We start from the raw sequence: 21,879 nt of genomic DNA, 5'->3' as shown, positions 1-21,879 counted from the left end.
TTTGTCGTTAATTTTTTAATTACCACTCTTGCAAAATTGTTCCACGTTGTTGGGACGTCTTTTTGTGAAGTTTCTGCAGTAGTCTTTGATTAGACACAGATGGAACTTAGAAGTCTCACGGGGGTAAGGAAGCTACCTCTTCAATTTTTGTGTGGGGATATTTATGGTTTGCTGTAATTTGTTGGTTGTCCAGACATGATAAGTGCATTCTAAATGAGTAATTAAATAAACAGAGCTTTGCAGGGGCAAGCTGGAGGTGAGAGCATCACCCTAAGAAATGTAACATTCCAGGTGCAGCTAGCCCTACAAGTTCCAAAATCATAGCTTGGAGGACGCTCACTGACATGAGCACATCATGTAAAAGTTAAAAATCATTCCCTGAAATCGAAATCTTTCAATCTAGAGTTCATATTTGTGTCTATTTTGCCCTGCTCTTACTGTGTTGCCTTTGATTTGGGGGCTCTGTGTGTGTGGTTGTGAGGTAATACATTCTGTTCATGTGAATAAGAAAATGCTGCTTTACTTCAGGCTGGTAGATTTAAAGTTTTATACCACGGCATGTTTTAGCCTTTTTAATCCGTGCCAGCTGTTAGAGGAAAGGTGAATGTTACAATATTTTAATCAGTATTTCTGTTTTTGAAAACTTCCCTTGGCTTTTTCACCTCTGAAACCAGCTGTGTCACTTATTTCTGAGAGCCCAAAAGCACGCAGCTGCAACAACCTTGTAAAAAGTTTCTCCAGTGATCTCAGCAGCACAGCTTTGAATTCTGCTGTGTCTTAAGCCCTATTCTCCCCTCCCCTGTTTCCACCCTGAATGGCCACTGTTTGGTTTCTTTATACTTAGAGAAGCTGCTGTTGGTGTAGAAAATAATTGTGAGTCTTTGGGTGTTTGTTGTTTTTTTGGGTTTTTTTGGGGGGTTAAGGCATAGCCTTGGGGAAAACTTCAAAAAGAGGAAGTTGGGAGATAGATAAGTTTTGTGCTCAGGGAAAAGCTAGGCAGGATGGAATATTTTGTTGAGCTGTAGAAAAAAAAAAGGTCTTGCTGTAAAGGGAGTGTGTGTTTCTGTAGTTGTCTTTGGATGTAATTTTACCCTCCTCACTAGAAGAAAGGGCCCTTTGGCTCAGATCCATGTGTGCACTGCCACGTCTCACATTCCTTCAGCCTTCATGTCTACCATAAGAGATTCAGGCTTCTCTTTTTTTTTTTTTTTTTTTTTTCCCCTCCTGTCCTTGGGGATGAGGCTGGATGAGGAGAATCAAAAAAGAACCCTCCTTTAGTGTGCAGTGCATACGGAGGAGCAGCGCTAAGTTTCAAGCGTTCTAGCTCAAAACCCTCAGTTTGGGTAACAAAAGCCTTAATGAGGATCTGCTGGTGACCCTCAGCTGAAGGGTGAGATTTGGGGTTTCTCTGGTGTGCACAGCATGGAGGGAACCACAGTAGATGAGTGTTGAGGCACATCAGATTCTGGCTGTGTCAAATGACCGAAATTAATTGCTGCTCTGTTAAACATCACTGCTTTGTTAGAGGGAGTGCAGAGTTTAAAAACTCAGCAAGGGCATTTTCAGTACATCATGCGTGCAGAGTCTGGGCTTTGGGTAAATCAGGAAGTTCTGCTGCTGGCTGAACTTGCACAGCCTTTTTCCAGGGAGAAGTGCTGCCTTGCTCACCTTCTCAATGCCCAGAGGGCAGGTTTGGGTGTGGTGATGAGGACACCAGCTCCAATTTGTGCAGAGCCAGCAGTGTATGATGCTTAGGGAAGCACACTCTGCAGCTCCCCTGTTTATTTCTTTTATAGAAGCAGTTCCCAGCTGCTGTCAAGTACTGAACAAAAACAAACTTTTGGTCTGGGCTGATTTATGGCTGAGTTTTGTGTTCCTAGGCTCTGCTCCTCTGACTTATAGATGGGAGTCTCGCTTGGCCCCAAAACCTTTTCATTCCCATCCTCTTCACCCCATCACCAGTCACAGAGGACGCCTGCATTTGTGGCTTTCGGAGATTAAGAGGGGCAGGGTGGTTTTCCTGGTGTTGTTGAGTGAGTGTTGTGCTGTTCCCACAGAGGAGAGGGTGGTTCCCATCGAGGTCTGCCGCTCCAAGCTGTCCAAGTACCTGCAGGGAGTCGTTTTCCGCTGTGACAAGTGTACCTTCACCTGCTCCAGTGACGAGAGCTTGCAGCAGCACATAGAGAAGCACAATGAACTGAAACCTTACAAATGCCAACTCTGCTACTATGAGACCAAACACACAGAGGAGCTGGATGCTCACCTTCGAGATGAGCACAAGGTAGGACCCATTAGCTTTACTTTGTGGCGATCTAGTCTTTGCAAATGCTGAATTGGTTTATTTGCATGTCTGGCTAGCCAGCTTGACACCGGGGTTATTTTTTTTTATCCTTCCCCAAATCTGAAAGCTAATCCCATGTTGTGCTTCCCTTTGGGTTATTTTTTCTTCTTCCTCCCCAAATCTGAAAACTAATCCCACGTGGTGCTCCCCTTTCTCATTTTTCTCTTTATTTATCTTTTTGTTGTTGTCGTTCCTTCAGAAACTGAAAAATAATCCTTTCTGAAGCTGTTCAGATTGATCAGAATTAGCAAACTGCTGCTGCCTGCAGAGTGTGATTATCTGGAGAAGGCTCTTGTGTATGCTGGGTTTATCTAAAGGGGGGGTGGGGAAAGAGTTGTGGAACAATACTAAGGCAGTGTGATTCAGCCCCTGTGAAAGGCAGGAGATTCCAAACACAGGATTGCTCTGGTAACTTCAGCAGCATGACATGCCACGCATATTTTAATAACAAAGAGGTCTATACATCCCCTTTTACCTTTAACAAGGGAAAGACAAACAGCAAGTCTAACCAGGTCCTCAGCTAAGACTGCTTTGGAGTTTTTGTGGATTACCTGAGAGCATATCAGGTCCAGCCTTTGAGAAGTCATTAAAGGTTCTCCACAGACTGCTAGCTTTGAATTTCTGTAGCTGAGAAATGTGTAAGTTCTAGAACTGAGATGTGTTTTGGAATATTTCCTAGAGTGCTTCCTTGCAGGTTTCCAGGGGAGGCAGCTATATGCCTTCCCCTCTTGGAGCTTAGCTGCCCACTAAAGGTCCTCACTAAAAGCTTCATTGACTGAATGACTTTTCCTTAAAGCCAAAAAATATGGAAGGTATTAGCAGCAGAATCCCAGGGAAAAAAAAAAAAAAAAAAACAAACAACAGTTTTCATGCTCAAAAAATATTTGGCCATCTTATAAAACCAAACTTTGTTAATTTATGTTGGCATGCTAGGCTCTCTGCCATCTTTATTACTTCTGGAGAATCTTCTGTGATTCAAATGGTACAGAAGGAGTTCCACACCTCCTGGTGCCTGCTGTGTCCCAAGAGGAACTATTGCTTGGGGTTTTTTGACACAGTTCATCAGTCTGGGATAATTATTCCCTTAACTTAGCTCTCCCTTCTGATCTGGACCTGCAGTGGTGGTGCTGGTAGTTTAAGGTATCATTTCCCCGTTTTTGGGGGGTAAATTATACCTCTCCAATTTGTGTCTTAAGTTCTGGGCCCAGATACTACCCAGGTTGTACAGTGCACCTTAAAAAGAGTTTCCTTCACATGAGCTGAGTTGAATCAAGTGCCTTGCACTGTTTGTTTGTTTAAACCTCTGTGGGTGATGTGTTAAGTTCGAGAGCCTGATCACAACTGTCTGTAGCCCAGTACTAGGAACCCTCACACCTCCATATTCAGGATCCTTTGCTGTTTGGGTGTACCCTGCAGCCTGCTCCACATCCTCCTTGGGCTCGTTCACGTTTCCTTTCCCACAGAGGGGTAAGGAGCAGCCAGTGGGTGTTGCTGTTTCACTCAGCCCCTTGCGGGATGCGCGGCGCTCGCTGCTCCCTCTGCATCCCCTCTGCCCGCCTGGCTCAGTGCCTGTGCTGCTGCTGCTGGAGGGCTGTCTCTCTGCATGAAAGATGAGTCCAAAACCCTTCCCAGCAGTGATCAATGAGCTCAGGGGGCGCTTGTCATGCAGCAAGTATTAGCCTCGGTGTCCTGGTCACGCTCCGCGCTCTCCGCCTCCGCTGTAAATCTGGGCTGCTGCTCCTCTTGGATGTGGAGCAGTTCCTGACTCCTGTGCCCTGAGCTGCTCCTTTCATACATACTGCTGTGAGCTGTTAAGTAGCTGGGTGCATTTCACCCCAGGGTTAGCTGAATTTGACTGCTGGGTGAAGTGTTCCCATTATAGGCTGCTGTATCAGTTTGCAAAGCACTTCGCAGCCCGGGCGTAATGAAAATTAATCTGTTATTAATGAGTGAGAGTGTATGTGCCACACAGCAGCCATGTGCTCAGTGAAAAAAAAAAAAAGAACCATCCTTTCATGAATAAAGCTGAATGAACCCGTCACAGAGAGTTCCCCTTCAGCGTGGATGTGTGGTAGCAGTGTTTGATCACAGCAGCTGAATAATGCCATAAAAATGAGGATACGACTTGATGTTTTACATTTCTTGGATGAAGAAATGAGCGGGGTTTACCCAATCTCATTAATTACCAAAAAGAAACCAGAAATGAGAAATGCAGAATAAACAGCAATGGAAGAATCACTGGCCCTGGAAATAAAAGAGTGTTGATTTGGTTATGGGGACTGCATGTCACCTCGAGCTGAGCAGGCTTTGGGGTGTACCTGGTTTTGTTCTGCATTTGTGGCCACTTTTCTGGCTGGTTGGTGATTGTGCTGAGTGCTAACAGAAGTGTTTCTTTCAAAGGTGAGTCGTAATTTTGAGCTGGTTGGACGGGTTAACTTGGACCAGCTGGAGCAAATGAAAGGCAAAACAGAGAGCTCTAGCAGTGATGAAGAAGAAAAAGAAGAAGAGTTAAGCCCCAAGGCTCAAGAGAGAGGTCAGTGCAGCTCTTTGATGTGCTGGGGGGGGGTTTTGTTGGATTTTTTTGGGCACTGCAACCTGCCTCACCAGTCCAACCATGCCAGGTCAGCTGTTGAGTGGATAGCACATATTCTGCAGAAATAGTAACAGAATCCTACTGAATTTCCTGAAGACACAGCTCCTGTGGGAATCTTGTGTTTCTAACCCTCCTTACAAGTTTTTTGTCTGTTCAGAAAGAATACATGCTATGAGATAGCATCTGTGACTAATCTGCCTGTTCAGATACCATCTATGAGGGCTTGGAAAACTATGTAAGTGTATTTTAGGGGCCTGTCAGATTTTCTGTTTTGGTAACCAGTTTCCAGCTTTCACTTGGCATTGCCCAAGTGGGAGATGAAGGGCTGCTTTATGGGCTGTTATCTATCTCTCTGCCCAGCATTCTTTGTCAGACAGTCAGCCCTGTTTGCATTTGCTGCAGTTGGCAGCTCCAGAGCCAGGGTACATCCATGCCCACCTGTCTGTACCATTTTATATTTAAATACGTGCCTAGGTTTGTATTGAGGAGTAATCCCACTGATTTCAACAAAGCTAGGCCATATAATTTTGGTTTGGTTGTATTTAGATCAGCAGAGAAAAAAGAAGTTCTCTGATAATTAAATGAAGGGTTTCCTTTCCAACAACCTTCTCCCATGAAAGGCAAGTTATTCCAATATCTGGTGTAACTGTGTTTTGTTCTGGTGCAACAATGCATCCTATAATGCAACAACCGTTTAATATCTTTAGTCCCCTCATGGTTTGAAGGAATTGGCCACCCAATTCTTGATGCTGACAGCTCCACTTAGCCAAGTTCTGTGTACTTCAGCTAAAGGTACACCACCATGTTCGGTGAACATTTTATCTCTGTCCATGTTTTCAGGCATTGAAAAATTCCCATTTCTGGATTCACAGGTATTTTATAGAACTAGGGGGGGTTCAGATCATGCTTCTTACCTTGTAACAGCAAGACCCCAGCATCTTGGATCTTATTTTGTGTCCCTGCAGCATGAATTCAGTTTGTGCTTATCAGCAGCGCTTCAGGAGCACTTAGTGATGGCTTTTAACTTAAATGAGAATGCAAGCCAATTGGATAGTAAACCATTTATGTTTTAGAGAAAAATACTCTGCACAAAGTCTTAGAAGGCAGAAAAATCATAGGAGGGATGCCAGTTCCACGTGTGCATCTCAGAGTTCAGCATTCCTCAGGGACAGCTCCGGCCCTCTTGGCTTCCTCTGGAGCAGCGACTGTGCCATGATTTGACTAAAGCACCAGCTCACCTCAGCTGCAGATGCAGCAGGCTGATTAATGTCCTGTGTGGACCCACAGCGAGCAGGGGGTGAGGAGTCAAGCTGTCCTTGTGAGGATTACCTGAGCATTACACACGGGCACAGGTGCTGAGGTCACCTTGGAGGCTGTGGTGCCCGCACCAAGGAGGAGAAAGTGCTCTCTGCCAAGCCCCACAGATCCCTGTGCGTGTGCCACATGTGCAGCAGGGGCAGACCAAGGTGAAGTTCATTGTTTAAATTGGCTTTAGGTTACACCCTGGAAGTATAAAAACCATCACCTTCCATGCTGGAGTGTCACATGGGCAAGGGTTAATAGATGTGCTGTCCTCGTGTTGCAGAGTTAAGCAAGGCAGCATTTTGATGATGCTGTACTCTTTTTTTTTTTTTCACCTCTGTCTATGTTTTCTTTAATCTGTGGCTGGCTAAAATGATTTCTGCGTGCTTGTTTGGATGACCAGCCTAAGAAATTCAGGCGTGTTTTCAGGTTTGCTTTGCAGCATTTCTTTTTTCTCTGGCCTGTAGGGTTGATGTTTCACCATTGTTTTTTTCAAGGTTTTTTTTTTTGTCCTTTTCAACCTCTTAAACATTTGTAGTAGATCTAGTAAAATAGATAGACAATGCAGAAAACACTGCAACAAGGATATTAGAAAAGATCCACTTGTATTGATTGTATTTTTCTAGGTAAGTTGTGTGAATTTCCACTCTTAATGTGCAAGATTTTTGAAAAATGTCCCAGTGAGACAGGAACTGAAGGATGCATGCTGGCATCTCCCTAGGCACTTTCAGGAGATCCTTCTGACCCAGAAGTGGTTTGCCCTGGTAGCAGAAAGCCAGACCTTTGGTTTCAAACAGAGCCTGTCACAGTGGCTGATGCTGTCACAGCTTCCAAACCACATCAAGCTGTGCAATCCTGGATGCTGCTGGGGTGCATTTGGCAATTCCAGCCTTTGTGGTGTTAGCAGGAAGTGGGATTTGCTGAGAGTGCTCCAGGTATCTGTCTGAGGTCTGTGACCTTGGGAGAATCAGGGTTTCTTCCCTGGATTCACCACTTTGACTCAAGCTGCTCTGTGCAGTACTGAAGGTGCAGATAAGAACTTGTGGCTTCTCCAGGTGGGCTGCTGGACCAAGCAAAGGCCACTGTCCATGTGGACAGGCAGAGGTGGGCAGCACTCTTGGATGGGAAAGGAAGGGGTGGTAAAGGATATAGAATAAAAGGAGAATAAAAGACCATGTCAAGAGCAGCTTTTCCAGGTAGAGCTGTGCCTCAGAGATGTTGTTACTGATCTTTATGTCTTGGTCTCAGCAGATCAAGAGGTGTTTTTCCATAATGGGCAAAAATTAAGTGTCAGTGAGTGTTTGTATGTGTGACAGAGCAAAACCACAGAGAGGTCAGGCGTGTGTGCAATGTGTTGCTTCCCCTCTGCAGGACCCAAAGAGCAGCTTCTGATAATTCTCCAGGGAAGCAGCCCAAATTCACATCCCTAGAGGCAAAAGTTACTGGGGAGTAGGATGAGCAAGATGGTGTTGTCTGAAGGGGTGGTGGATTTACTAGAGTAACACTTGCTAAACTTAATGGGATTTGCAGGTATAAATTATGGGCTGGCTTGGGTTGGAAGAGCCCTTTAAAGAGCATCCAGCCCCACCCCTGCCATGGCCAGGGTCACCTTCCACCATCCCAGGTTGCTCCAAGCTCCATCTGTAGCTATACTCTTAAACAGAACATCAGCAGCATTTGCTTCCAAAACTATTAACCACCAAAAATATTTTTCCCTGTGTCATGACCAGTCTGTGTGTTGCAGTTTGTTTAAACATTTGTTTATGTTATGCCATGCTTAAGGTGTTAAAAATCCAGATGTAAAAAAACTGAGATGATGGCATTTGCTGCTTGCATTCTGGTGTTCCCCAACACAGCAGCTTTATGGTATTTAACCACATAATAAATGAGCCCCCCAACAATAAGAAATACAAAATGGATTTTTTTTTTTCCTTTCATGGGAAGAGGTCAAAAAATCGTGTCAACAACCATTCCATATAAAACTGAAGTAAAGGTTAACTAGTGAGAAGTGTGTCACAAAAATGCATTTGCAGGACTTAGGTGTGGGTAATGGGGAATGTGTGAGCAATTTTGAGTTCACAGGCTGGTCCTGAACAGAGTAAGTCTGAGAGTGAAGAAATCAAGTGAGCAGAGATCAGAACCAAAATTAAGCAAAATCCCCTTTCTTTTATTATGTAGTTCAGGAGGAGTCAGAAAGACATTCTGTTGATTTCTTGCTTAAGATAATCCCTGCTAAGGAATTAATGCTCTGAGCAGATGGTGCTGTCTCATTTCCAGCAAAAGAATCAAGTGAGATAGTTCATGCAATTATTTTCAATGGCTTGTGCAGTGATCTTCTTAATTTGTGAGAAAATGTTTCATCTTTTGTCAGAGCAGGCTGTGTTCACATGGAGCTTGGCTTTCTGGAATGTCATTCCCTGAGCTGCCAGTGACTTCACTCATATTACAAGGTGCTTGACGCTTCTGCAAATGAGGCCCCAAGCACTTTGTGTGAAAGATTAGGATGAGCATGAAACACCTATGCAGTTAAGATGCAGCAGCATCTTAAAGTCTCGCTTAATCCATGAGACTTTAAGATCTATTACAGGAATCACATGTTAAATGTACCAAATCCGTGTGTTTCCTGAAATTTGTACTACTGGTTCCAGAATTATAGGCGGACTTGAGTGGGGATTTTTGATTTTGCTTTCCTAAGTTGCAGTTTTTGGTTCAGAATTTAAGTTCCACAGTCTCCTCATTTGTTGAAATAGAGGAGCAGGGTCTAGTAACTTGTTAACCTTACTTGCAGAGATGCTTTAAGACCTAGGGTGGGATTTGTCACTTGCACTGTCACTTTTCTTTTCGGCAGCTGCGCTTTCCCAGTTATTTGACAAGAAAGTCCTTTTGCTTCTCTGGAGTGAGAGGTGCAGCAGAGAGGACCCGGAGCAGGATCACTGTGGTGGCAATTCCCTTCTTGCCCTGGCATTTCTGAGCTCATGGGCTGTGCTGTCTTTTTCCCAGATCCCATGATGTTTCCTGACAGCAGTGCTCCAGAGAAACGCTTCCCGTGCGAGTTCTGCGGCCGATCCTTCACCGAGGGCTCCGAGTGGGAGCGGCACGTGCTGAGGCATGGCATGTGAGTTGCTTTCTGTTCCCTTGCCAAGCAGCCAAAGGTGGCAGTACATCTCTGTATGTTCCCCCCACCCCACCCCTGCCCTCCCAGAAACCTGCAGTAAATGCCAACACATTTCTGTGAAGACCAAATTTGTTGTTGGGTAGTCATCGAATGTCTCTGCGTCCTTTTTAACTCTGCTGCCCAGGGTGGCTGTAAACTGTAGGGTTTAACTGTGGCTCTGAAACTTAAGATTGTCCCTAGGTTAATGCCTCTTGGCCAGGATTAACTTCCCCTAAGTGTGCTGTTGATTCTTTAAAGAAATTTTTCCTCTCTAGGGCAGTTTGCACACTGTGGGATGATACACATCACAGATAGGAATCTCTGGAGCAATCTGTTTCCACTGGTAGCAGAGACCTCTTTTCTAGCCAGAGTTTGTTCAAAGAGTAGATTTCATTCAAGGCTCCTGACATGTGGGAAGCATCTGAATACAATATTGTGGGTTAACTGCGATGGAATGAGAAACAATAACTTCTCTTAGCCTTAAGAGAATGTAAGTCTGAGCATAAGTACTGGAAATGCTGTAACCTATGAAAAGTTTTATTGGATTTCATTAACTCTTTGGGAAAAGCACTTCTTTCCTGTACCTTTGGTGCCTGCTAAGTCTTGTTTACAAGGGACCTGGAAGATGGGAATAAGCTTCAGGTGTCACAGTTGGAGCTCTTCCTTCTGACCCCAAACCTGTCCCAGCGCAGAACAAACAAAGATTCCATTTCAGGGCTAGAATGTCCCACCAGCAAGTTCCTCCCTCCTCCTCCTCCTCCCTTCCTTTGGAACCAGTGGCGTGGCTGCCTTTTTGGAGAGTGATCTGCTGCTGTCCCTCCTGTGACAGGCCCGGGCTGGCTTTGCTGTGTGCCCTGACTGTTTCCTCTGTTTCCTGCAGGGCGCTGAATGAGAGCAAGCACAGGAGTGGCGAGGACAGCCAGCCCAAGGAGGACGTGGAGGACACGGCCAGCACGCTGCCAGAAGAGAAGGAAAGCATCGAGGCCATGGTGCTGGACTACTCCCACACTGGGGAAACAGCTGTCAGCATGGTGGCTGCTGACCAACCTCTCCTGGACACCCCGGAGGCCAAAAACGAATAAGGAAAAAAGCGAGTTTGGTGTGGTTCTAATCGACAGTACTTGAACAGTGATGAGCGGGGCGGGGCGGGGCAGGGCGGGCAGAAGGAAGAAATAAAGCTGCTTTTAGGACTGAATGATCTATTTTCAAAGCACTGGTACCTGTGTGAGTGTGTGTATATTAAAGTTATTTAAGTGATGGAATAAGTGGCTCCATTACGTCACTGCATCTTTGTTTTCCTCCCGGATCTGACGATGGGAAGTTTACGCTCATCTTTGGACTAATGAAGCAAAACTCCCCGTGTTTTTCCTACATTTCACATCGTGCTTTGCAGTGGAGACTTCGATTGTTTTATGAGTGGAAGCGTCGTGAGCGTGGAAGAAGTGGTAGGGGGACAACTTTTAGACGCACAAGTTTGTGTGCGTTTTTCTAGTTTTAATACATAACGCTTTTCCAGACTGAAAGCAATTGCTTTAGAAAAGAAAATTAAAAAAAAAAAAGAAAAAAAAAGAAAAAAAAAGGAAAATAAAAAAAAAAAAACCACCACAGGGAAAACAAAAAAAAAAAAAAAAAGGAAAACAGAAAAAAATAAAAAAACAAAACAGAAACTGCTTTGCTTAAAACAGTCACCTGTTTCCTAGTACCTCAGAATTAACCAAGGGAGATCTCTGCATTTGTCAGTACTACCTGTTGTTGTTGTGGTTAAATGTAGAGAGACTGCTGGGCAAGGTGGTGAATGGAGGAAGAAAAAAAAAAAAGTTTTAAAGAAAGGAAAAACAAATTGTGCTTAAAATCCCAGTGTGGGTTTTATTTCTTAAAATACTGTGATTTTTTTAATTATTTTAGTAAAAAAAAAAAACAAAAAAAAGAGAGAGATACTTTAATTCCTAGATAACTGTTTGTGAATTGTCATCCTTTATTCCAGGTAAGCTGTTTGTTAGTATTCAGTTATAATTTTAGTATTTGGTAGATTTCATGTGACTGATTGTGCGGTTTTGTTTGCCACACGTTTTGTTTTCTATCAGCCTGAGGTGTTACAAATACAGCACAATTAAGTTTCTCATGTAAAAATGAGTATTTCTTTTTGAGTGGGGGACAGGGAAAGGAGACTAGATCTTGTGAATAGAACCTTTTTTTGTTGTCGCTGTCGTCGTCGTCGTCGTTGTCCTCGTTAATTTTAAACATAATGGAGATAACAAAGAAGTTTTAACTTTAAAAATAAAAAAAACTAAAGAACCAAACTTACAGCACAGCTATGCAGCTCATGGGCCAAACACATGGGTCCTCATAACCGTTCTGTTGCTTGTCATATTAACATCTATCAGTCTCACAACTGTAAATTTTCGTTGAGATTGGCTGCCTTTTTTTTTTTCTCTTTTTTTTTTTTTTTAATTCCGTCTGTGGTTTGTGCGTGGGTTTTTGGTTGTTTCTCTTTTTTTTTTTCTTTTTTGTATTTCTGTTCTGTTTTTCTTTTCGTTTTGTTTTGGTGTGGTGGGAGGGAGGGGTGTCTGTCGTTAACACATCTTTTTGCAAGCGGAGGTGAGTTGGTTACACACGACATTGAGCCTGGAGAACTACTTTTAACTCGATTCAGTGGATGGAGTTGCTGAGTTTTTTTTCCCCTCCTCCTTAGCTTTTTAGCGTGAGGGGAGCAGTGTAGAATGGATAGGAACCTTCATACCTTAAGTGGCTGATCCTGCAACTACCCCCTGGGTAGAAAGCCTATTTAAACTCAAATTTGGGGATTTTGCCTGAGCGGCCAACACAGGATCTGGTGCCCACGGTATGTTCCGATTGTGAACAAAAAAAAAAAAAAAAAAAAGAGGAGAAAAAAAAGAAAAAAAAAAAAAGAATTAATTTCAGAAAAAAAATTTAAAAAAAGAGAAAAATGAGAAAAGAAAAAAAAAACTGAAAAAAAAGTTTCTTTCCAAAAAGTAGAAAGTACTTGACTGAAACCTAGTTTTAGAAATGCATGTGTCTTCGTTTGTTTTTTTTGTTTTTTGGGGGGGATCTGGGGGAGGGGGAGGGGGGAAAATAGGAAGCTCTCCAGGAAATTGTGTCCTGGAGAGCTTTACTTAAAAGCGATGGCAAAAATGTTGCATTTGTGGAATAAGTGCTACTTGAGAAGCATGGTGTTTTGCTTTTGGGGATTCATCAATTGTGTGTTAGGGGGATTCTTTCAATTTTTCTGTTGTTTTGTTTTTGGTTTTTTCTTTTTTTTTTGTTTGTTTTGGTTTCTTTTTTTTTTTTTAATAGGGAGGGAACATCATAGAAAAAGACACATTGGAGGGACAAGTATAAGTACACATTTTGTGTCTGTATTTGTTTTTTTAATTGGCCTCATTTCAAATATATTTAAACAGTTCCATACCTGGATTGGGTGTTTGTAATGGTTACCAAAAAGGAAAAAGAAAAAAAAAAAAAAAAAAAAAAAGAAACAATGATTGTGACATGCTTTTATCACTACTTAATTTTTCAAATAACATGTAAATATTGTAATCCATTGGATTTTGTTTTGCTAACCTGTAATAAAAAATATGGGACCATTATCCTTTTAACAAGCTTAGAATGTCATATTTTTTTCCTTTTTTTCTTTTCCCAAAAATGTATACCTGATATATTGTGGACACACATTTTAGGTGCATTATTATGATTCTGTTGACTGTAATGACATAGAATTGAAAATAACATTTTTTTCATTGTTTAATTTATACAGAGGACTTTTTCAGAGTTTGACAGAAGGAAATAATAGCAAAATGCTAACCCATTGGCTTCAGCACTCGGTATTTCCTGATTTTAAAATTACTGCTTACTGATGGGGGATAGGAAGGGGATACTGAACTGTTGCACTGACGGGTTTGTTTTTTTTAAAAAAAAAAAACAATGAAAATTAATAAAAACTTTTTAAGAGTGCCTGCTCGTCTTGTGTGGTTTTTATATTTATGTTACTCTGGAGGTGGGTCCCTACAAGTTACTGGTTCTGCAGCTCTTGGGGGGAAGCAAAATCCTCTTTTTTTCCCTCCTGCAGCCTTTCCTCCAGTGCCTCACCGGGAATTTGTGATCTGCAGGTTATGGAGAGTGGCTTGCCCTAGCTCACACAGGTCTAGGGGTCTACAGCATCCCCCAAAAATGCCTTGAATGTGCCCCAGCCCAACATCCTTTAGAGGTCAGGGGCTCCCTGCCAAGCTCTGCTGACTCCTCCTGAACCCAAACAGAGAAATGAGGAAACTTTGCAGGGAACTTTGTATGGGAAGATCAAAATAGATGGAGACAGGCTGGTGTTTGGATTACCAACTCAGCCCTGTCATGAGCTGCTGCAATATTGCATTCCCCAGTATCTGATGACCTGCTGGATCCAGCACTGAGGCTGTTCTTGGTCTAGAGCTGGATATTCACCCAAAAAATCTGGAGCTGGGTGTATTTCCTCATTCTCCTCCAAAAACCCAAAGTGATGCTCGTGGTGTTGTCACAGAATCTTCCTTTGCCAAATACAGGTTTTTAAGTGCATGGTGGTAAGATTTCAGAAGGTTGTTGGCTTGTTTTGGGTTGGTTTTTTTTCCCTATCTGGTTATGTTTTAATCAGATCCTGTCCCCAGTTTAAGCAGCTTTTTGGTTGTTCTGGAGTTGGATCTCAAAGGAATGTGTATGCTGTGAAACAGCATGAAACCTTTGATCTTGCTTTACTTGCTCATGCCTTTTTCCCTAGGAGTCAAAAAATAGAGAAATACTTTATTTCCCTGTTAAGATGCTTATTTCTTTAACCTGTGTTTACAGGAAAAGGGTAGGGATGATAGACACTACATTTTTCAAGGATCTCTAGAAACATTTATTCAGAAAGGCCTACAAGTATTTTGCACATTATGTGTTCTAGCCCAGAGCCTACCTGCGCTTTGACTAAATTGAAAGAGGAGAGGGCTGCCCAATTATTATCACTAATAATAATTACACCACTGATGTGACAATGGAAGACCTTGGGGTGAGTTCTAGATCCCTGCAGCTGCATTTTCCCACCCAGCTTAGTGTCAGGATTGTGTGAGTTAGAAACAAAAGCATTTGATATCCCCATCTTTAGGTATCAGGATGTGAATGGATGATAAAATCACAGAATGGTTTTGGTGGGAAGGAACCCTAAAAGATGATCTTGTTCCAACCCCCTGCCATGGTCAGGGACACTTTCCACCATCCCAGGTTGCTCCAAGCCCTGTCCAACCTGGCCTTGAGGGATGGGGCAGCCACAGCTTTCTCTGGGAAACCTGTGCCTCACCACCCTCACAGCCAAGAACTTTTTCCTAAAATCTCATTTCCTAAAATCTCTTCTAAACCCATTCTTCTGTGATTTTAACCCTCTCCCCCTTGTCCTGTCACTGCAGGGACAGTCTCACCCTGTCTTTCCTTGAGTTCCCTTCATGATCACCTGTGTTGGCTGAGCTGAAATCACAGCAGTGGGAGGGAAGAAGCAAAGGGAATGGTTACCAAAAATGATCCTTTACCCACATTATTACCCCTCTGCCTCCACGGGCAAGTCCCTTTCTTTGGGCTGAGAGCCCAGGGGACGCTTGTGCCGTGGGACAAGTGGGATTTTGCACACACTGTGCTCCCAGGCTCATTGTCCTCCCTTTGCTTATGGAGCCTGGGTAAATGTTTGCCTCATTATTGCTATCTTGACTGCTGGCATTTCCCTCCAGCCTGGAAGAACAGTGGCTGAATGCTCCCCATGCAGAGCTCTTGCCTTTGTATTCCACCCCGGAGCAAAGGCTCTGCAGGAGTTGCTATGGGAATAGGAATATCAGGCTGATATCTCCCTCCCTTCCAAACATCCAGCCTCTCTGGAGAAGAGTTCAGCCTTTGAGGCTGCCCTGTGACTCAGGGACAGCACTGAAGCTTGGCAGAGTCACTCACAAGGCTGGATCTGTGGGGTTTCCAGAGGAAACCTTCCTCTTTGGGAAGTGGGTGTGAAATTTTGGTGCTGCTGGCCCGTTTATCTTCACGTGAACCTGCACAGCAAAAGTCCCCAGGCTAGGAGGAAACTTCTCAGCACAACTGCTGGTGCTCAGTTCAGTGGAAGCTGGCCCGAGTTTCTGCTCTCTTCCTCAGCCTGGAGTCTTCCTTCAGTGTTTTTCTGAGAACACACAGGACTTTTGCTCCATGAGAGTCAGCTGTCTGGCCCCAAAGCAAAGAGATCACAAACACCACTGGCCTGGTCTGGTGTCAGCAATAATCCTTCTTTTGGCAGGAGGCTGGAACTCTTGATCTCCAGATCTCCCTCCTGAGCCTGTTTCCCAATTCCTGTTTATTTGGTGTTCTCTAAACCCTTGACTTCTCTAAACCCTTGGCTTCTCCAGCTTTGTCTCTTTTTGCAAGCCCATGTCTGCTTTGAGGATGTGCTCACTGACTCTTCTCTGGACAGCATTTCTGCCTGTCCTGTGTCACATCATTCCTGACCAAAAGGCAAATCTAAAGGTAGGAGCAAAAAAAAATGGGCATCTAAATGTATGCTCAGTGGCACAGCATGTAACTGAGACAGTGATTTCTTACCAGAATCAAAGTGGATTTTATCAGATTTTCTCTTTAGGTTTGTAGGCATCACTGCCAAGGGACAGCACACAAGAGCCTTTAACACATAGAAAATTATCATCATAGAGGAGAAGATATCAAATTCTATTTCAGATTTAATTCATTCCAGCTTGGGTTCTCCAGTCCTTTCTCTTCACCACCCACACAATATGCTGCAAATCAAGCAGAACCCAAGATGATGCCTGTTTGGGGAGATTTTGGGTTTGCTTTGCTCTTGTGGTTGAGCTGATGTTCTCCCTCTTTATATCTGGAGCAAAGTTCTGTCAGCTCACAAAAAAAAGGGGAAAAAGGCTCAAAAAATAAGCAAAATAAAATAAATTCTCATGTAATCCACTGTATTGTCCACAACAGACAGAGTGTGCAGCTAAGACTCAGGTAGCACAATTGACTTTCCTTTTGCTGCATTTGAGATCTGTTCTCTTCCAGCTGAATGTGGGAATTGATCAGATCAGGTGTGTTCCCTCTCTGGCTCAATGTCTTGACTCCTGAAGGAGAAAAAAAGAAAATCCCGTGGTGAGCAGGAAGGGAATAATCTGTCCCTAATGAAAGTCTCACCTTCATCTATTCTGACAAAAGTTTTATCCATGGAAGTAGAAGTCCTGCCTCTTTCACATTCATTTTGTGTTCTGATAATATAAGTTACAGTACTTTTGCTACCAATTCAATTTTAGATTTGACTGAACACCTAGTTTTTCTGATGAGAACTGAGAGGTAAAATACTTCTGTGTTAAAAATTTTTGCTATTTCAATATCCCAGAAAAGAAATGTTTCCTAAAAGTTTGCTGTGCGAGCTGCGTTACTCTGAAGTTGTTCATAAAATGTGTTTTTCATAAAATAATCAGTCAGGAATTGCAACTGATTAATTTTAGCAAGGATGCTTTGGGAAGAGATGAAGTCAGGTGCTGGAATGAGAAGAGACACGCTTTCCTTCTCAAGTAATTTCTCTCTTTGAATATTTGGTGCAGCAGCAGCAGCAAACACGCCTCAGCTCGATTCTTGAATTCTCTGTGGAGTTTACACTCCTGTTAATGAAGAGCTTAGCTCAGTCTAGCCAACTGTACATGCATGACTTCCAAATCTAAGTGAAATCTGTCTCCCTGCAGCTGTTCTGTTGTGCTCTCAGCAGCATTTAGGGGAGAGGCGGGTATTCACCAGCAATGCCTCAAATTAATTTAGCTCGCGCTGAAAATGCTGGAATGAAATTTAAAGTTTTCTCTGCCACTGAAGAAAACCGTATTTAGCTGCTGTGCCAAGTATTGCTTCAAGTATTCCTTGTGGAATCATTTAGACCAAAGCCACTGCAGGCTTCTAGCAGAGATGCTGCAGTTAGAGGAATTTTAAACTGTTGCAGGTAGTTTTTGTCTGTAAGAGCCAACAGAAAATTAGCAGGCAAGCTCTGTAGAGCACTAGGCTTTTGATGTGTTTTCTCCAGGAAAAAAAACCCATATTTTCCTCTTCTTAGACTCCTTAGGACTTCAGGCACGTGATTGTTGAAGCCACGTGATCTGAGTAAAAATAGTGATTCAGAAGTGAAAAGGGTTTGGTTTCTCATAGGTAAATAAATATCCAGCACCCAAAAGATGCTGCCTGCAGAAAGGCATCAGTCCTCTGAGATGCTCTGCTGCAGCTGCAGAGTATTTCTTGCTGATACTACAGGAATTCCCTCCTGGAAAACAGGTTAGGAAATTCTGTTTGTTCCCCCTGTTCCTCAGCTGCTCCTTTAAGCTCCTCTTCCTCCTTCCCTCATGGGATTACTCTGGAAGCCAAGTGGGAAACACTGGCCAAGATGGGGCTGGTAGGAGTTGGTTTGTTCAAGAAGACATTATTATGGTTGTTGGTTGGGGTGATGCCAACAGGATTTGTGTTTCTTCACCCCAGTGGCAGAAAAAAAGATTTTTGGGGGTCAACAGCTTTGAATACAACTGATCCCTCCTTGAGGAGCTGGTTGTGCTTCTGTGCTGTTAACCAAAGGAAGGACAGGTGGTCAGGTGTTGGTATCATATCCCATGTAAATGAGTCAATGAACAGCAGAAAAAAAGAGTATATATTATATTCTTAACACCAGATTAAATGTGTGTGGTTGTTTAATCCATTTAAAAGTTCATGTTTAGCAATTAGGACTTCATTCTGCAGAGTCTCATGCTGTAACCTAGATTTCTTTCCATGTAATTTAATTGGGAAGCTGACAAGGAGATGTTGTATTTCCCTCCCATTAATTTATATCAAAGGGGGTGCTGAGTCAGTGGGCTGTTCCTGGGGGCATTCTGCATTCTGGGAGAGCATTAAAAGGATAGAATTCACCTGGTTTTTGCCTGTAGAAAAAAAAAAAAAAAACAGGTAGACTTTCTCCTCAGTGTCATCCTTGAGAGCAAACTTTGTGATGATACACTGTGAATTCAAATAGAGGCATGATCCAGCCAGCAGTGGAAGAGTGCTGTGCCAACAGGTGGTTAAAGTGCTCAGGGAAGAGGTGATCACTTCATTTTCTGTGCAAAACTGGAACCTCGAGCAAGACAGGTTTCCAAGATTTCTCAGTTAAAAATGCCCAGAGGAAGTTTCAGAGAGCTCCCATCCTGGAATGCACAGCAGCAAATGCTGTAAATGAAATATCGAGGGTGCAATGCAGCCGGGCTGTTCTCCAGCACCCAGGTGAGTTTCTGCTTTGTGAGAGCTTACTGATTCTGTGTTCATTCACATTTTCTGCAAATACCAGGAACTCCATCCTGTGGCTGGTTCTTCTGCACACAAATGTGGTTTGCCTTTTAATCAAGCTAAAGTATCTCAAACCTTGCCATTATACTTTTTTCCCCCCCCCCTTTTTGCTCCTTTTTGGTTTTTTTAGATAATTAATCTGAAAGCTAAAGATGGAAAAGGAAAAATAAAAGCAGAGAGTGATGATACAAGCCTCCTTCCTGGTTTGTTTCTCCCTTTGGGGTTATCTGTAGGTCCTGCCCATGCTGACACAGTGGTTTTCCACACAAACCTCAAAGGAGAGGATGAGTCTGAGATTTGGGAGCTTGAGCTGGGCGTGAGTTGAACCCTCTCAGGTCCAAATTTTGCAAGGAGTTTGGAGACATCAGGATGTGAGCACTGCCCCAGTCCCATGGTAGGTCACCTGTAGCCTGTCTGAATCCTGATCACAATTTTGTGGCTCAGATCCACGTCTAGAAAATTAGAAAATCTAAACTGATTTCTCTGCAACCTGCCTGCACAGCTGTTTCATTGCTGGACTGCTTTGCTCTGCTCCAAGTTTTCCAGATTGCCTTCAGCTGACTCTGAGCAGTGGGAAATCTTGCTTTCCTCCTCAACAGCAGGTTTCCAGCACAGCTCTGGTTAGTCCAGGTTGTCTCCAGTTTCAGGCTGGGATATTTTTCTTTTAAAGGTAGTGACAGTCCCCTCTTGACTAACTTTACTGTGTCAGGAATAGCACTCACCAAACCTATAATATTTAACTTTGAGCCTCTCAAAGTAGGAAGAGTTGTACAAACTTTTGCATTCAAAATCCCCAAACTTTAATTCCTGTTTACAGTCCAGTAAGAGACAAGGGCTTAGAACTATGTATAAATATCTCCTGTCACCATTTCAAGGTCCCTTTCAAGGAGGATCAGTTGCACTAGAGAGGCTTTTGCTGTCCATGAAATATTTCAGTTATTTTAAAGCTAATGTTTCTTTTCACCAGCAGTAGATAGAGTTTGAGCAGAAGTCTGTTGGTATTTCATCCTCTGCCACTAATGCTCTTTCAAAGACAGTAATTAGAGGATGGAATGAGAAAAATGGAATAAGACAATAATCTATTTTGCATGACAATGGCATAAAGAAATCATGCCACACAAATATTTCTGTAGTGTTTCCTGTAGTAGGAAGAAAGCAGAAACCTTTCACCAAAAAATCTTACTATGTAAAGGACAAACAAGTTGTGTCTTGCTGTTGGGGCAGTAAAGGGGTTTAACATCCCTTTTTGCCAGATGGGGAACTGGTAGAAGAGGGAATGTGGTTTTGAGGAATTCTATCATAACCCAAAAATTAATTCTGGTGAGTTGGGTCCTTGTCCACGACCTAAGCCTGAAGATGTTTAGAAAATGAAAGGAAATATTTTAAATTAAAATATGTAATAATAATTAATATTTTCTATTAAACTAAATATTTAAATAAATGTAAAATTTTTTATTTAAATATTTAATTAAATATTTTCTCCAAGTTATACCTCTGTGCATGAAAGGCACACATTTTTCTTATTACTATTTTTATTTTTTAATACTTCTTTTTTCTTTTTTTTTTCCTTTTTTTCTTTGAATCTTTCGGGGTACCATATATTAGGATTTAGATGAGTAATGACTAAAATGTTGTCAAATATTATCAAATCAAATACTGTCACATAAACAAATTTAGTGAGAGCATACCCTTTTTCCGAGAGGCAACAAATTTCCACACCTCCTTGGGGCCCGTTAAAAAACACTTTTGAGGAAAGAAAGGCTTTTCTACCCATTTTAGGGAGAAGCAACCAACCATCTGTGTGTCTGGAGCACAGGAGAACACCCTCTCCTGTTGGACCAAGCACTTCCAGAACTATCCCATGGAATCAGGGTCCTGTTTTGGGTGTCCCATCCATTTGGGTGTCCCGTCCTCGCCACCTCCTTGTGGAAGCAGAGAAACCCCACAAGTCTCACTTGGCTTGGAAAATGGGAGTTTCATGCTCCCAAACCTGGTTGTGATGGGGAGGATGGGTAGCATTAGCTTGGCCAGCAGCAGATGGCTTTTTCAGGAAGATGTTCTGGGAACATGCTCAGGTTTTGCCTTTCATGTGGTGTGTGTGTGTGCAGGCTGGCAGCTGACTTAGACTAAACAAAGGGTAATACTGCCTTGTGGTTTCCTTCTGTCAACACACTGCGTGGTTGGGTGGCGTTCCCAGTGGCAATACACATCAGGTATTATTTTCCTCCCTCTGGGATCCCTAGCAAGAATCCATCCTGGCTGCAGGTCCAGGTTGCAGCCCTGTCCCCTGCTCTGCCAACCCTCACCTTGTTTTTCCTGCTTTTCCCTATTTCCCAGGGTAATATCCAGTCCTGGTGATGCTGGGGGCCTCCAGCCCTCCAGTTTTGGCTCCTCTCTCCCCTGGCCTCTGCCAAAAACCCTCCTGTTGGCGTCATCCACCACTGAACTCCTCTTCCACCACGAGGACCTTGTGCAGGACCCTTTTCTCTGTCCTGGTGGAGGCCAGCACGGTGTAAATTGCTGTTCACACCTCATTTTCAGGCCAGATTTTTAAAGCACAGCCTCATGCAGGTGAGGGCTGCAGGCCTTGCTGTCCTGGTTCAGAGCAAATTTGGGAGAGAATCCCCAAAGGGGGTCCTCCAGGAAAGCACATTCAATCGGCTCCTCCCCTCAGCCGGTGCTGGAGAAACTACCTCCTTGGAGCAAAGTGGAAAAAACCTGTTTATTAAACAATAAAACCCAAACAAAATTAAACAAAAAACCCCTTGCCGCGCCAAAAGAGGGACAAACAGAGAAACCTCCCTCCCTAGGTTGCAGTTCTGCTCACTCAGTCTCTGATCAGTCCCTGTGGTGCTGGAAATGTCGCAGGCCAGGCCCGGCCTAGTGGGCCTCAGGTGTGAGCTGCCAGTGCTCTTCTGGTGTTCAGTCCAGAGCAGGTTTCAAGAGGTCCAAAGAAAAGGGGGAAAAAACACAGTCCAGGGAACTTCTTTGCCTCAGTGAGCTAAAACTAAGTAAAAGCAAAGGAGAGCTCTGTCCTGCTGTCTGTCCATCCGCAGACATCACAGTCCAGGAGCAGGAATATGGAGGAGTGAGTGCAGTGTATGAAAAAAAACTCCGTGCTTCTTCTCTCCCCCCCTTCACTCT

General features: G+C 43.3%; 1 protein-coding gene across 6 annotated transcripts in view; it reads left to right on the top strand.

Annotated features, from left to right (window-relative positions):
* ZNF462 (zinc finger protein 462) overlaps nt 1-13,362 on the top strand; it is a 90,685-nt gene extending 77,323 nt beyond the window's left edge. For all 6 annotated transcript variants that reach the window (XM_077172369.1, XM_077172366.1, XM_077172370.1 and 3 more), the window contains 4 exons: nt 2,058-2,281; nt 4,742-4,874; nt 9,237-9,351; nt 10,271-13,362. In XM_077172369.1, coding sequence (XP_077028484.1) covers nt 2,058-2,281; nt 4,742-4,874; nt 9,237-9,351; nt 10,271-10,472 — 674 coding nt within the window. In that variant the 3' untranslated portion in view covers nt 10,473-13,362. The remainder of the gene's footprint in view (nt 1-2,057; nt 2,282-4,741; nt 4,875-9,236; nt 9,352-10,270) is intronic.
* Nucleotides 13,363-21,879: the final 8,517 nt, after the last annotated feature.

This window comes from Agelaius phoeniceus, chromosome Z, assembly GCF_051311805.1.
Source record: "Agelaius phoeniceus isolate bAgePho1 chromosome Z, bAgePho1.hap1, whole genome shotgun sequence".
Classification (NCBI taxonomy): Eukaryota; Metazoa; Chordata; class Aves; order Passeriformes; family Icteridae; genus Agelaius; species Agelaius phoeniceus.
This window is presented reverse-complemented; position numbering and strand designations above follow the sequence as displayed.